Genomic DNA, 15,217 nt, shown 5'->3' on the forward strand with positions numbered 1-15,217 from the left:
TGAGGTAGGCAAAGTCGGGAGACAACTGAGAACCCAGGCCTGTAGAGATAACTTTCAAGTGATGGAACTCCTTCTCCAATAAACATATTTTGTTCTTGGGGCAGTCACAGCTACTACTAAGCCTGCTGACAAATGAAGCCACAGAAGACTGACCAAATGCCTGTCATTTCCAGATCCTTTTTGGTGTCTGGTTCACAGCAGCCAGGCTTGGCTCTCAGAAAACACCAGTACATGTAACGGCCAGTGCACGTGTAAGGCCACTGGTCAGGCATGAGGAGCCTTGAAGCAGTCAGGGGCCATCCACAGTTCAAGAAAAGTAGATTTCCCAGGGGAGCTCAAGCTTGCATAGGTGGGAGGGAGGGTTCCCCCAAACCAAAAGTGTCAGCCAAGTGCCAAGCTTCTGCCTGCTCACGTGTAAAAGCAGAAGACAGCGCCCCCTATGGGTGGGCATTTCCCAAGGGGTGCCCCCTCCTCGGGGACAGGACCCAGGCTGGATCTCAGCTCCTCTTCTGTGCCTCGGCCTGCTGGGCTTCATGGGCGGGCGCCCCTGCCCATATTTTGGCCGCTCTGTCCTCGTCCTTCAGGAAGCACAGTGTGTACTGGAGAACAGAATGACCTCCACCCTGTCTCGGGATGTGTCCTCCAAGGCACAGGGGCTAATTGGACAATTGTTTTTCTCTTTTCCTTCCATTGGATTTGGCTTCAAGGAGAGCTTGGTTGCTCTGGTGAATACTTTGGAGTGTGACAAGGTTAGTGTCACTATCCTGCATCCCTGGGTCTAGTTGCAGGTTCCTAGTTAGGCGAGGTGTGGGCGTGGAGTGGGCTGAGACATACCTCCTGAGCAGAGAGGAGCCAGGTGAGGGCAAAGGAGGGTGTGAGAAGGGGTGACTGGTGATGCCATTGTTCCCCCACTGTAGCGGAATTAGGTAGAACTGTCTTGAAGGATGATGTGGATAACGGGTATTCATTTACCATGGCACCCCTGTACCTCTTGCTACTGATACCCATCTTTCCTCTCCCTTCCCTCTGAGCCTGGTGCTGTGGGTGCTCTTGAATTGCCGTTGACAAGCTCCAAGGGATCTTGTTATGTCTGACTCTCAGAGACCTCCCCGCCCAGGGCCCCCCATCAGCACCATCCTCAGAGTAGAAGTGTCTCTCTCCTGTGACTGAGAGGAGATGCCAGAACAGGTTATCAGACAGCACTCAGTTGTTCTCTCTCTTTTTCCTTTCTGTGCCTCCCCGAGCCCAGCGGTGACCAGCAGCTTTCAGCAACCAAGGCCAGAGTGTAACACGGGTTAGAGTTGGCCTTGATTCTGGGTCTACAGAGGTACACCAGGAACCCAGGTTGGGATAAAGAGAGGAGGAGGCAGGCTCAGGACTCTTGAGGGACCTTGAGAAGGTCTGAAGACCAGGTCACTGAGCCGTCTAACCTTGGCTCAGCCCACACAGCACTGGGCTTCTCTTGGACAAATAGGCCTTCCGGGGTAAGGAACAGGAGCCAGAGCCAGGCCCTTGCAGTTTGCTGGTTCCTAGGCTAAAGCATGTGCTGAGGGGGCAACTCCTCAGCCCTGCTGTTGCCATCCCATCTGCTTCCTCTCTTTTGTGTTTCTGGATGGCTCTCTGCAGGTAAACACGTCTACACAGGGGCAGGAAGGGGCTGGAGCTTGACAGGGAGCTCTGTGGAATCGAGAAGCATTTCTCCACGTCCGTGGTCCATGTGTTTCCTACTCCAGGCATCACCCTTACGATCAGTCTTGAATAAACATCTCCCCACCTTCTCCTTGCTGGGCGTCTCAAGGACGGACACACACACACACACACACACACACGCACGCTCCGTTTCTCTCTGCTAACAGTTGAGTTCAGTGCCCGCTGCCACTCACGCTTGGCCGCAGAGGTGGGCATTAGGTGTTTCCTGACACAGGCATCGTAATCCCTGCCACACAAGGACTCAGGGAGGGGCCTGCTGGTAGTGAGGGGCCCTCCCAGACCCTCTGCCCAAGAATCAAGCTCTCTGCTTATATGGGGGGAGCCGAGCTGGCATCCAAGAAAGGTGGGTAGTAAATAGGCAATAGGCACCAGAAGGGCCTGAAGCTGGCAGATGTTGGGCAGGAGCCAGCTGCTTAAAACAGAGCCCATGAACGGCTGTTTCCTTTTTTTTTTTTTTTTGCATAAAGAAAAGACAAACTTGTGCTGGACCTCACTGGAGTCCATGCTTGGAGGGTTTACCTGGATAGATTTGGCAACTTTGAACCTCTGACCTTTGATACCCATAGTCATGGGCAGGTATAGTGTCTTTATTTCAGAGGCCATGGATGACCATGGTGCAGGGAGCAAGTTAATTTCCCGGGGGGGGGTGGAGGGGAAGCAGGAGTAGTGAGTGCCTGTTGGAACTGGCGCTGTGCTGAGCCAAGACTCAACACACACATCCTCATTTCCAGAATGACCCCAAGGCCGTGTCGGTCTCTACCACTCAAGAACCTGTGGAGGGAGCAGGGTGGCCCTTGCCCTACCTTGCCAGTCTGAAGGGTGGCAGGAAGAAAGGCAGCCAGGAGTAGGGCTTTGGTTCTTCCTTGGTCACTCCCTACCTGTTTTCATCAGTTTCTGGTGATCTGTGGAAGCAGTTTTGTTGGAAGAAACAGGAAAACAGGAGCCCTGAAGGAGGCAGTCACCTGGAGTGCCCCAAAGGAGAGGAAGGCCAAAGCTAGGCAGCCAGGAAGTAATGGGGACCCTCAAAGGGACATCCTTCCCCAAGGGGGTGGTCCAGCAGGGGTAGGGAGGGCTACTTAACGTGCCTGGGGTACTGTCCCTGCCGGCCTGAACTGCCAGAGAACTCTCCAGATGGGAGCCGGCTGCGGCCAACTTCCCCAGTCTTTGAAAATCTTGCATCTTAATTAGTTCCCTACTGCTTTTGTGCATGTCCCACATTTTAATAGTCTCCAGGCTTCCTCCACCATTTGTACTCTGAGGTTCAGCGCGATTTCTCTTCTCCCCAAGACAGCCTCCCCCCACACTCCCGGCTCCTTCAGCACCCTCCCTATCCGGGAACAACTTAAGGGACGCCAGTGTGCCAAGCATGTAGTCTGAGATTGATGAGCCTGTCAGCGGACTCCCTGTGCCCCCCAGCCCTTCCCCCTCTGCTGAGTGCTTCTCAGATGGATGAGCAAAGCGGGGGTGGGCACCGTGGGGGCGGAGTGAGGCAAGGGCCTGTGGCGCCTGGAGCCAGGTGTGAGCCAATGGACAGCATGACCTTCCCCCGGCCTGCAGAGGAGTCTGGCTGTGTCCTTCCAAGAGGGGAAGGATGCTGTGCTCCCACCAGACTGCCCATGCTTATCTGTCTCTGTGTGGGGGGCTGCCTGAGCTTGGTACGGCTGGGAGAATGGATGCCTTCAAGTGCATCAGGGGGAAATGACCAGTCATTTATCTCCTTCCTGCAGTGTCAAAGCCTGCAGCCATCCATCCTGGAGGCCTGCAGCTGTGGCATCTTCTGCTCCGTGGACCACAGGAGTGAGGGAGCCAGAGAAAGAGGTGGGCATGTGGCTGCAGCCCCACTTCATGTTGCTATGCTTGTGGCCCCAGAGACTTAACTCCCTTGGCCTCCCCGGGAGTCTCAGAGAAAACTAGAACTGGAGCCTGGGGTGCAGCCTGGGTATCCTCATTATACTGCACTTCGCAGGGGCCTCTGGGATATAGGGCTGGGCAAGGAGAGGGACTGGAAGCCGGGAATGGGCAGGGCAGTAGTGGGGCTGCTGCAGTCTCCATGGGTGAGCCTGGCAGGACCGCATAAAGCACGTGGGGTTGAGCCTAAGAACTCAGCCCACGGATGCTGCTGCCTGCCCGGCACTGCAAGGGCAGGGAGCATTTGCATCCGTACCACTCTTCAAGGGGCTTGGCACCAAGAGAATGGATGGTAAAGATTCAGGAATGGGGCAAGGAGAGGAAATGTGTCCAGTGTTGGAGCTTCGGCGTTGGGAGCAGGACTGAACTCTGACGGGTGATGGAGACTTGGGCCGTTGAGGAGAAGCCTTGGGCAGCAGAGCTGGACGGCCCCTCTGGTTCCAAGCCAAGCCAGGGAGGCCTGTTTGAGTTCTGCCACCTCAGCTGTCTTGTTTTAGGCTGTAGGGTCTTTCCTGTGCTAAAACAGCCAAGGATCACAAAGCCTGGGTTCCAATGCAAATCCCTCCACCCTCGGGCTTTTGTGATTTGAGGGAATTTCTTAAGAACCGTGGCCTCAGTTGTGCATCTGTGGGAGCTGCATCATGCTGCCTAAACAAGGCTTACTCTGAGCGTGGTGTGGGATTGAGGGGCCTGGCAAGTGTGAGGAGGCACCGTAATGCCACCATGACACTGCACTGCTGGCAGGTCAAGGGCTCCAGGAGAGTGCTGTCTCTGACCCCAGCAGCCACTGTGAGCTCGTTGCAGATAGCTTGCTGCTCAGCAGGAGAAGGATGTGGTCTCTGGTGCAGGTTGGAAACTTACTTGTGTGTTCTGAGTGCCCCACGCCCTTAGGTCTCCGAACTCAGCCTTCCTACATCACCAGCTGGGGCACCAGAGGTGAACTTGTGAGGCTTGAGGCTTCCTTTCTGCTTAACTACACCTGTTAGCTGTGGGATGCAAGGGCAGGTCCATCTGGCTGGTTTTTTTTTTTTTTTCCTTTTTCAAAAAATAAGGTTTATTTATTTGGCAGGTGGGGCAAGTTGGCTCTTCATCCTCTGGTTTGCTTCTCAAATGGCTGCAGTGTTGGGATAGTGGGGCTGGACTAGAGGCAGCAACTCTGGGTAGCAGGGGCCTGGGCTCTTCTGCCATCCTCCTCTGTTCTCCTAGGCGATCAGCAGGGAGCTGGATCAGAAGTGGAGCAGCCAGGATTCAAATTGGAGCACTGGTATGGGATGCCAGCTTTACAGGTAGCAGCTTAACCTGCTTAATCCTTGCTTATTTACGTTTTAATTTTCTCTTTGCCAGCTCTGTTAAGGTGTATTGTTAAGGATCATGTATATTTGTGGCAAACCACAGGGTGCTTTGCTGCAGACATACACCGTGAAATGATGAAATGAAGCTCATGAATGTATCTGTCAGCTCCCCTGCTTAATTTTCTGATGAGAACCACAGTGAAGGTCTATTGGGTGTGCAGTTTTCAAGTGCAGGATACATTATTAATAGCCATGTTTGCCATGCGTTGCACGGTCTTATTGCAACTTTGTCCCTCTGACCAGTTTCTCCCCACTTCCTTACCCATCCTTGGAAATAGTTCACCTGCTAGATTCTGCCCACCCTCACCCTCATACTGTGCTGATGACTTGCTTTGTTGGGTGGTTGGGAGTCGGGGGAAACCTGTGTATGGTCCCGACCTCATGCTAAGTCTCATCCTCAGATGCCTACTGCGGGGCCAGCAGGTAGGGACAGCAGTGCCATGTGGCCCGAAGGGTAATCTCCCGTGGATATTCTAGGATCCCAAAATAAGTGGAGGCAGCTTGGGTGATGCACCCTCAGTGTGAGCCTCATTTCTCTGGAGCTTTGTAAGTCACAAAAATGGGAATCAAATATAGCCAAGACAATGGTGCCCCTTGGGGACCAGCAGCTGATTCCGGGCCGTGCCACCGTTGTTGGAGATTGGGTCTGTGTCTCTTCCTTCCCACCCCCAATTTCTGCCCCTGTGGACTGAGAGAAAGCACCTGCAGGGGCCTCCTTTCCACTGTCTCTCCCTCCCCATGAGTCTGAGAGCCCAATGGGGATAAACAAAATAATGATTCTTAAGCTTCTTGCTTCTTGGTGTAAGTTAGTGTATAAATCCCTAGGAACATGATGAGCTTAATTCCTCAAAATAATAAGCATCCAGAAGAGAAAACTATGCATTTGTATTTTTAGAGGATAAACTAGAGGCAGGTAATTTTCTCTCTCTCACACACACACACAAGCACAAGCACACACCACACCACAAGTCTGTGATTAAACAGGAGGATTCTTTGCTATTGTGTGTGAGATTTCTCCCTCCCTCTGGATCTGTGACTATCTCCAGGCCCCTGCATCGGAGTGAGCCCGTGAAGGATGGATGGATGGATGGATGGAGATGCCTTGTCGGGGGGCTTCACCACCATTTCCCCAGGGGCACAGCCTCCTGAAAGATGGTATCTCTTGCAAACTCGACAGCTAACAGACAGCTGCTCTCTTTGTGTATTTCCCTGAAGAAGAACTGTCTTAATCTGTTTTTTTTCCTTCCTCATATGGCATATTTTATTATAATCCATACATGACTTGCAGGTTCCCAGTCCTCCATCCTGTGCCAAAGAACGAAGAGCAGGAGTCAGAGGCTCCATGAGCTTGTGACATCTAAGGCGTTTGCATTTTTAAATGACCCGGGATTTAATTACTCACTGTGCTCCCGTGTTGCACTTTCAGACTCATCTCACCCACATCCTGTTAATGAGCTCGGTGGCTCCAGCAGCCCAGTGGAAGCTTTTCTTCCCGGGCATTGGGGTGGCAAGCATAGGGCACCTGTGTGAAAGGCGGGTGCTTTGATCTGTAACTGGGTGGACAGTGGCCCTGTCCATGGCCCTGGAGAGAAGCCCAAGCGCTTCACCAACAGTGTCTTCTTCCTATTCTTCTGCTTTGTTTTGTTTTACTTTGCTTTTGTTTGTGCTTTCCTCCTCCTCTTTGTTTTGTTTTCTTGGGGGAAAAAAAGGACTTTCCATGCTTCAATCCTTGTTTGTCTAAGAGGTTTTTTCTTATTTGGAAACCGATTTGCTCCGGTTTGCACAGAAGCTGTCTCTGGTGTGATGGATCGTGCTGGAAGTCACCCAAGGAGTATCTCTGTTCCCAATTAGACGTGGAAGCAGTGCTGCTTCCGGGGGCCCAGGGAGGGAGCTGGCTTGGGTGACAGCTGCTGCTGCTCCACAGAGAGTAACGATCCGTGGGTTGATATCCATGTGTATCAGATCAGGCTAATTTTAAGGTGATTTACGTGTGTGTGTGTTGGATCATTTTCTTTTAATGTTAAGTGTTGGATGACTCCTGCCAGGTTATGTGATCTTCCAGTTTGTGTGAGGTTCACAGTGAGTGCACTTGTAAGGGATTACTCAGTCCCGTATCCTGCTGAGCCATGTTAGAGTAAGACTGAATCAGTGAATCCCTGTGGGCTCAACAGGGAACCTGTCTAGGATGCTTGTCGTGGGAGTATTTAGACCTGTTACGTCCCCTGTCCCCCTTCACACTGGGACCTCTGTGGCCAGGAACTGTAGAGCACAGAGCAGCTTTCTCGGGAAGAGGAGCAGTAGTTAAGCTTTTGCTCTGACCTTGTGAGCCTTACCCGTAGTGCTTTGCAGCCATGGCTCAAGCACCACTCAATTAGACTGCTGCTCTGGGCATGGCACTGCATATTGAGAACCATATTTAACTCCATGCCATTTGAGGCAGAAAAATCATAGTATATGCTACTTAAAAAAATTTGTATACTATTTTTTAGAAAAAAACTTTTTATTGGAAAGGCAGATATACAGAGAGGAGGAGAAACAAAGAAGAAGATCTTCCGTAAGATGGTTCACTCCCCAAGTGACTGCAACGGGTAGAGCTCAGCTATCCAAGGCCAGGAGCCAGGAGCTACTTCTGGGTCTCCCATGCAGGTGTGGGGTCCTAAGACTTTGGGTCGTCCTTGACTGCTTTCCCAGGCCACAAGCAGGGAGCTGGATGGGAAGCAGGGTGGCCGGTACAAACTATCACCCATATGGGATCCCAGTGCATTCAAGGTGAGGACTTTAGCCACTAGGCTACTGTGCCAGGCCCAGATTTGTGTACTTTTATTTGAAAGGCAGATTTACAGAGAGAGAGAAGAGGGAGAGATTTTCTGTCCACTGGTTTACTCCTCAGATGGCTGCTATGACCCAGTCTTAGCCGAAGCAAGGAGCCAGGAGCTGCTTCTGGGTCTTACACATGCGTGCAGGGGCCCAAGGATTTGGGCCATCTTTGACCTCTTTCCCAGGCACTTTATCAGAGAGCTGGATTAAGTGAAGCAGCCAGGACTTAAAACAGCTCCCATATGGGATGCCAGCATTGTGGTACTTGCCCAAATGGTCCTTTTTTTTTTTGAAGAAAGGATTTATTTATTTACTTGAAAGGCAGGGTTACACAGAGAGAGGGGAGAAAGAACTGCCATCCCTTGATTACTTCCCAAGCACCCGGAACTAAAGCCAGGTCTCTCACACGACTGGCAGGAATTCAACTTGTTGAACCTTGGCTGCTGCCTTCCGGGGTCTGCAATAGCAGGAAGCTGGGTTCAGGAACTGGAGCTGAAAATTGAAACCAGATGCTCTGATTCAGGATGTGGGCATCGTTGCTCCTTGACCAAGCACTTACTCCTATGGTCTAATTTTGAATTCAAGTTTTAAAGAGGGTGAGCCAAGTAGAAGTTGATGAGCTACATTTCCCACCCTGTTTTCCACACTAGGTTTGTTTTGTGGATCCTTTCAGAGTTTTATTACACAATGTATCACCTTGCCTGGCACCAGAACCATGATCACCCCATTGAATATGTTGGGGTAAGTGTTGGGGTAAGTTACCAGCCCATGTCCTTTACCAATAAATGGCAACGCTTAAGACTGGTGCTGTGGTAAAGTTGGTAAAACCTCCCTTGCAGTGCTGGCATCCTAAACGATGACTCGTTGGAGTCCAGGTCGTTCTACTTCTGACCCAGCTTGCTACTGATGGCCGCAGAAAGCAGCAGAGGATGACCCAAGTGCTTGGGTCCCTGAACCCACATACTAGAACCAGAAGAGGCTCCTGGCTCCTGGCTTTGGATCAGGCAAGCTCTGGCTGTTGTGGCCATTTGGGGAGTGAAACAGCAGATGGAAGATTCTCTGTTTGTGTGTATGTCTTTCTGTAACTCTGCCTTTTAAATAAATGCATCTTATAAAATACAAATGGCAAGGCTAGGGTTTGACTGTCAGGGGTTGTGTGAAAGCAGTAGTGTGCTAATACTGAGTTAATTCAGTATTTTGGTCACGAGGCAAGAGTGATAGCCTTGAACTTCTCAGTGAGCCTGGGAAAGGCTCTTTCTGTTTCTTATGCCTCATGAGCAGACTGGGCTCTAGGTGCTGAAGGACACTGCTTCCCACTCTGAGCGTGTAGGAGGGCTCATTGCATGTTTCCAATTTTGGTTGCATTTCATCTCTTGATTCTTATCCTGTGTCTATCAGGCGAAATGTGATTAAAGAGGAGCAAGTGACTGAGTTATGTGAAAGTAGGAGAGAGGCTCAATCAGTAGGGGAAGAGGAGATGAACAATCCTGTAGAGGTTGGTGCTGTTGGAGAAAACAGGCGTCACTGGGGATGTTTGTAAGAACAGAGCCCAGAGCCACGACAAAAATGGCTCAGCCTCAGCCCACATCTGCCTTTTACCTTAAAGTGTGGAAACGGTGCAAGGAGTCTAGGAGGGTAAGGGAGAGACACAGAGGTTTGGAGAAAGACCTTTTTTGAAGGCTCAGACAGCCAGGTGGAGTCTGTGCAGCTGCTTAGCTGGAGGGGTTGTGGAAGCACACTGCATTCAAGGTTGGCCCTTGCACTTCTGCAGCTGCGTGATACTTTCAGTAAGCGTGAAATCTTCTCATACTGCACCGTCCTCCTCTGTAAAATGGGATGGTTGTGTTCTTGGATGTGGTGGGGTGGGATTCTGCCAGAGCAGTAGCAGATGCCAAGCCCTCTGCATGCATAAAAGCTAGAGTGTGTCAGAATGTTTGTAGAAGATGGGGCCAAAATATACTTATTTTGTTAAACAAATTGTGTAACCTATGCATCATTGTGTCCTAATACATTTTCTATGAACTTTCTGAAGACAGCTTGCATACAAGGATTTCAGCCTTTTTTTTTTTTGGCAACATAATAAACTCATCTTTTATTTCTTCTGCTTTCTACAGACTTTCCGAGGTACCGTTGTACACAAACCCAAGTACAGCTGGAGCTCAGCCTGGGCCTGTCAGTTACTACTAAGAAATCAAATGGTCTCTGAGTGACAGTGATGCCACCCAGAGTTTTGTACTTTACAATGTTATGAAAGTGGTACCCGTGAGAAGCTGGTGTTTTCCCCTGCCCATGATGTGGGATATGGAGAAGCCCTCTGATGGCATGGGGAGTGGCAGCACCTTTAGTTTCCCATCAGTCCCTCTGGTCACAAAGGGACACTGACATTGGTGACAATGCACTGTGTTGCTAAGCTGTGATGTTCTGTGAGTTAGGTGTATTACTGTGGTTTTCATTTGTAATCTTTACAGCTTTCAATAGGAGAGTCCACTGTGTATCCCCTTCTTAAGGAAAGGAGCCTCTGGACAATGCTCTCAATGTCACCTGGGAGAAGTGTCTTCGTCTCCAGCGAGTGGCGTGGCTTTGGGTGAAGTTGCTTAAATTCTATGTGTCTTAACGTAACTCACCTGAGATGCTCAAGTCAGATATCTGCAGGGACTATGCCAGTTCCAAAGTGCTGTTCACTTCTGGGAACAGGATTTGTGGAGGTAGGGGCACTATCATATGAACTTAAATATAAAAGATATATGATTATCGTCAGTTTGAGGGATGGCAACCAGCTGTTGGCTTTTGAGGCAGTACGCTTTGATTGTTTCAGATTAGGCATTTGGAAGACATCTCCGACTTAGGAAAAGAGATCATTTGTAATGTAGGTGGCCTCTGGAGCTGGACTCTCAACACATGACACTCAACTCAACCATAACTTCATGAGACAGGTCTCCCCTCGTGCCCTGATCTAAAGCAGATATGCACTGCTTCTCTTCTTTCACACTTACTGTGTCCTTCTCTTCTGTAACTCTTATAGCGACTCATAGTATCTCCAGCTTGGATTTGGCTTTTCATGCCTGTCTCTTTATTTGCTTGTTTGATTTATTTGAAAGGCAGAGAGCTTGACAGAGATCTTCCATGTGCTGTTTGTAAGTGCCTACAACAGCTGAGCCTGGGGCTGGGCTAGGTCAAAGCCCAGAGCCTGCAATTCAGGCTGGGTTTCTCCTGTGATTGGTAGGCTCCCAAGTTCTTGACCGATGAGCTGTTGTCTCTCGGAGTGCACACTGGCAGAGCTGGGACTTGAGCCCAGATGTTTTGGAATTGACCTCTGGCACCCCAGGTGGCATCTTAATCTCTGTGCCAAACACCCACTTCTAATTTCTGTCTCTTTAAATTGGAAACTGCCTAAATGCAGCACCTGTGTTTACCATGTATGTATGTCCTATGTCTCTCCGCCCAGCACAATGTAGTCACATGCCAGGTGCCGGTGAATCTTGGTTGGGTGACTGGGTGACAGGTGGGGTTCCAGGGTATTTGATGTAGTGATAATACTTTCTGATGGGAGTAGATCCTTTGCGCCACTTTCATGTTAAAAAAAATCTTGAGCACCTGGCCTCCCAGGGAACATGGGATATGCTGTTTGTCCTTCCCACCCTCTTTCCTGCTGGAGAACAGTCATCCAGGGGTGTATGTTTGTTTGGTTTTGATGGGATGCTGGGGGGGGAGGGGCTTCCTTGTAGCTTGGATATGGTTTTTGTCTCCATGGCTCTTGGAAGCTTTTGGTGCCCTGAATGCCAAGTGAGAGGTGGGCCCTGGCGGGAGGTCTGTAGGTCCTCATGGGGCTGCCCTTGGAAGGGGTAGATGTCGTTCTTGGGGGACCCTGAGTTAGAGCTCCAGAGTGTGGGTTGTTGAGGGAAGCTTGACGAGAGTATTAGCCCTGAGTTGCTCTGCTGCCTGGCTGGTGATGAGGCTTCCCTCTGGCACGTGTTCCTACCTTTGCCAGATTGAGCAGAAGGTGGCCCCGGGCCCTTTAACTGCTAGAACTGTGAGTGATGCAAACCTCTTGTCTTTGTAGAAATTCCTAGCCTTAGCGTGTCATCGTAGTCGTGGAAAGCAGACTGAAGTTCTGAATTTGTTCTTGGTGAAAGAGGTGGGCAGGGCAGATACAGCTCCACTGTGGTCAGAATGAAGCCCCGTGGACAAGGCTTGGCTGTGCTACCCATTTGCCACTGTCCTTCCAGATCCACACTGTGTACCTCGGATGCTAACCTCAGTGTCTGCAAGGCTCAGGTGCCCTCTGGCCTTCTCTTGAGGGTGGCCGGTGAGAGGATTGGGAAGGAAGGTTGAGTACGGGGGTGGGTGGGGGAAAAGCAGGGGCTGGGCTCTGCCTTCCCTTGATTTCTTGGCACCTGAGCTGCGAGGCACAGCCACAGTCTAGGGGTCTGCTACAGTGCTGTATTCATGTTCTTGCAAATGCTCTCCCTCTGACCCTCCAGGGACAGCAGGGGTAAGGGCCCCCTCGTCAGGTCCCCCAGGATGCTCCTCTAAGACCTGTCGGTTCCCCTAATTCCACCCACACTTTTATAAATAGTGCCCACATTCTAACTCTCAGTTCCCCTCAGAAGAGGCCCATCTTCCTCTCTGACTCTTACCCAGGGTCTCTTGCTGCATCTTCTTGCACACCTCTTACCTGACACAGTGGTGATGGCCATGCGTCTTACGGCAAGGGAGTGGGGTGCCCCTCCCATTAGTGAAAGTGAGGTGCAGGATCAGAGGAGAGATTAGAGCAAAATCAGGTTATGATATCTTTTATATTAAGTTTATACTTTTATGTTTTAAAAGATTTACTTATTTTATTTAAAAGAATTGGAGACAGACAATGAGACAGATGCTGGTTTACTCCCCAAGTAGCTGAAATGGCCAATGCTGAGCTGATCTGAAGCCAGGAACCAGGAGCTTCTTCCAGGTTTCCCACACGGGTGCAGGGTTCCAAGGCTTTGGGTCATCCTCTAATGCTTTCCTAGGTCAAAAGCAGGGAGCTGGAAGGGAAGTGGGAGCAGCTGGGATATGAACCGGTACCCATGTGGATTTCCCACCGCATGCAAGGTGAGGACATTAGGCACTAGGCTACCTGCATCGGCCCCAGGTTTCTGTTTTTAATGAGAAAAATAACCCTACCTCTGTTAAATTAGAAGTTTGGGGCACACTTAAAGAAGGGATTGGAAGGAGTTGAGCTTCTCTGTCATCTCTCTTGTGAGCAGAGCTGGCTCTGGCCACCACCGCTTTCAGCTGAGTGACCTCAAGCTCCAGTTAGCAATCAAATTCCTGATGTGATTCGCGTTCTACTGGTCTCCCCTGCGCTAGGCATTAGGGCTTCCCTCCTGTGGATCTGGTTACTGTTGGGTAGTTGACCTCACTTTTTTTAACTTTTAATTTTCTTCTGAATATTATTCAGATAGTTGAAAGGGATGCACACCCATGTAGGCCTCTGAAAGGGTGGGAAAGGTCAGGTATGCAAGAAAATAGCTGGGACAAATATTTCAGTTTTTTTGTTTTGTTTTTGTGTTTTCTCCTGTGTCCACAGTGGAGGAGGGGGAAAGGGACCACTCCTTGCTGTCAAGCTACTTCTGCACCTGGGGATAGGGAATGGCCCTTTGATGATTCCTTAGAGACTCCAATGTGGGGAAGAGTGTTCTGATGTTACTTGAGTGGCTTTGATAGCCCTGAGACATTATCGGTTTTGTTTGCTCCAGGATTGAGAAAATTTTTCCAAGGTCTGTTGGTTCACAAAGTTCACCCTAGTGCATCCATTCAGCGTGTTGCTCTCTCTCTCTTGTCTTTTCACCCAGCTTTGGGGCTCTACATGTCTGGTGAGCAGAGGAGAACAGCATTTCTGCGGTACAGATAACTATTCAGGGAGCAAACCGGAGCTGGGCAGCCAGCATGGCCTGGGGGAGGTGGCAGGAATGCCCAGATGAGAGTGAGGACAGATTGGAGAGCAGGCCTGGTTGGGGCCTATGGTGAATGGCTTGAGGGAACACGTGGCTGTCCAGGAATCCATTGTGTAATCCTCACTGTGGAGATGCAGAAAGGGGCTCCAGGCTCTCAGGCGATTTGTCCAAAGTCACATGGCCAGAGAGTGGGCCATGCCAGACAGAGATGAAGGCGGTCTGGTTCCATGTCCACCTGCTGCCCTTTTTGTTCTTCTCCAGCATTCACTGAGAGTGTGGCCAAAGTCAGCATCCATCTCTGGGCAGGGGCAGGCGTTGTGGCACGTTGGGTCACCCACATCTCACATTAGAGTCCTGAGATGGGATCCCACCCCTGCTTCTGATGCAGCTTCCTACTCTGGGAAGCAGCAGGTGATGGCTCAAGCACTTGGGTTGCTGACACCCACATGGGAGACCTGGTTGGAGTTCTTGTTTTTGGCTTCTACCTGGTCCAGAATTGGCTCTTATGAAGATTTTAGGAAGGGGATCAGGAGATTCAAGACTAATTTATTTCTCTCTGTTTTTCAAATAAGTAAAAATACATCCATTACTCTAAAAAGGAAGAAACCTGCCTCTGGGATTATGAATTAGAGATGGATTCTGGTGTTTCTGTTCCAGTGGAAGGAAATGGCAGAGGCCATCTGAGTCACCCCCCAGGAGCCGTGGTCCCTCTGAACTCCCTCCTCCCTCTCTCCTCCCTCCCTCCCCCCTCCCGTGCTATGCCACCCACCACCAGCTGCCTGACCTGCTTTTTCTTTTCTGTTTTGCAGAAGTCGAGCTGCCTCTGAAGAAGGATGGGTTCACCTCAGAAAGCACCACACTGGAAGCCCTGCTCCGCGGTGAGGGTGTGGAAAAGAAGGTGGATGTCCGAGAGGAGGAGAGCATCCAGGAAATACAGGTGTGTCTGCAGGTGGATGGGGGGGGGGATCACCCAGGGCACCCCAGCGTGCTTCCTTCTAGAAGTCAGCATCACATCTGGGTCCAAGTTGCTTCTCAAATGCCTGTGGCACCGTCAGTAGGAGGTTCCCAGGTTCTCCTCGAGTTTAACGCATCTCCCGAAGAAGGAATTGTTGCTCTCAAATCTGTTCTTGTCCCTGATGTTCCTGATAGCACTGAGAACCATCTTATAGAGTTATATATTTGTTTTGAAAAACAGAGCAACAGAGAGATGGGAGGGAGGGAGGATGAGAGAGAGAGAGAGAAAACTTTCATTGGCTGGTTTGTTCCCTGAATGTCTGCAACAGCCAGAACTGGGCCAGGCTGAAGCCAAGAGACAGGAACTCCATCTGGGTCTCCCATGTGAGTGGCAAGGGTTGGTGCTACAAGGTGGCAACTTAATCTCTGCATTGCTACAGTGCCTCATAAATTTAAGAAATGTGTATTTTGTTGTTGTTTATTTAAAAGGCATAGAGAAAAAGAAAGAGAAATGGACCAAGTAAGCATTCATCTGCTAGG

At 50.4% G+C, this 15,217-nt stretch overlaps 1 protein-coding gene across 9 annotated transcripts in view; it reads left to right on the forward strand.

Moving 5' to 3' along the window:
• DPF3 (double PHD fingers 3) overlaps window positions 1-15,217 on the forward strand; it is a 264,129-nt gene that overhangs the window by 145,923 nt on the left and 102,989 nt on the right. For 8 of the 9 annotated variants that reach the window (XM_040975349.1, XM_040975344.1, XM_040975347.1 and 5 more), the window contains exon 4: window positions 14,533-14,660. In XM_040975349.1, the coding sequence (XP_040831283.1) occupies window positions 14,533-14,660 (128 nt within the window). The remainder of the gene's footprint in view (window positions 1-14,532; window positions 14,661-15,217) is intronic. The other variant, XM_040975350.1, reaches the window with a different exon arrangement.

The sequence above is a fragment of the Ochotona curzoniae genome, unplaced genomic scaffold, assembly GCF_017591425.1.
Source record: "Ochotona curzoniae isolate NIBS_2020 unplaced genomic scaffold, NIBS_Ocur_1.0 contig_2688, whole genome shotgun sequence".
In the NCBI taxonomy this organism is placed as follows: domain Eukaryota; kingdom Metazoa; phylum Chordata; class Mammalia; order Lagomorpha; family Ochotonidae; genus Ochotona; species Ochotona curzoniae.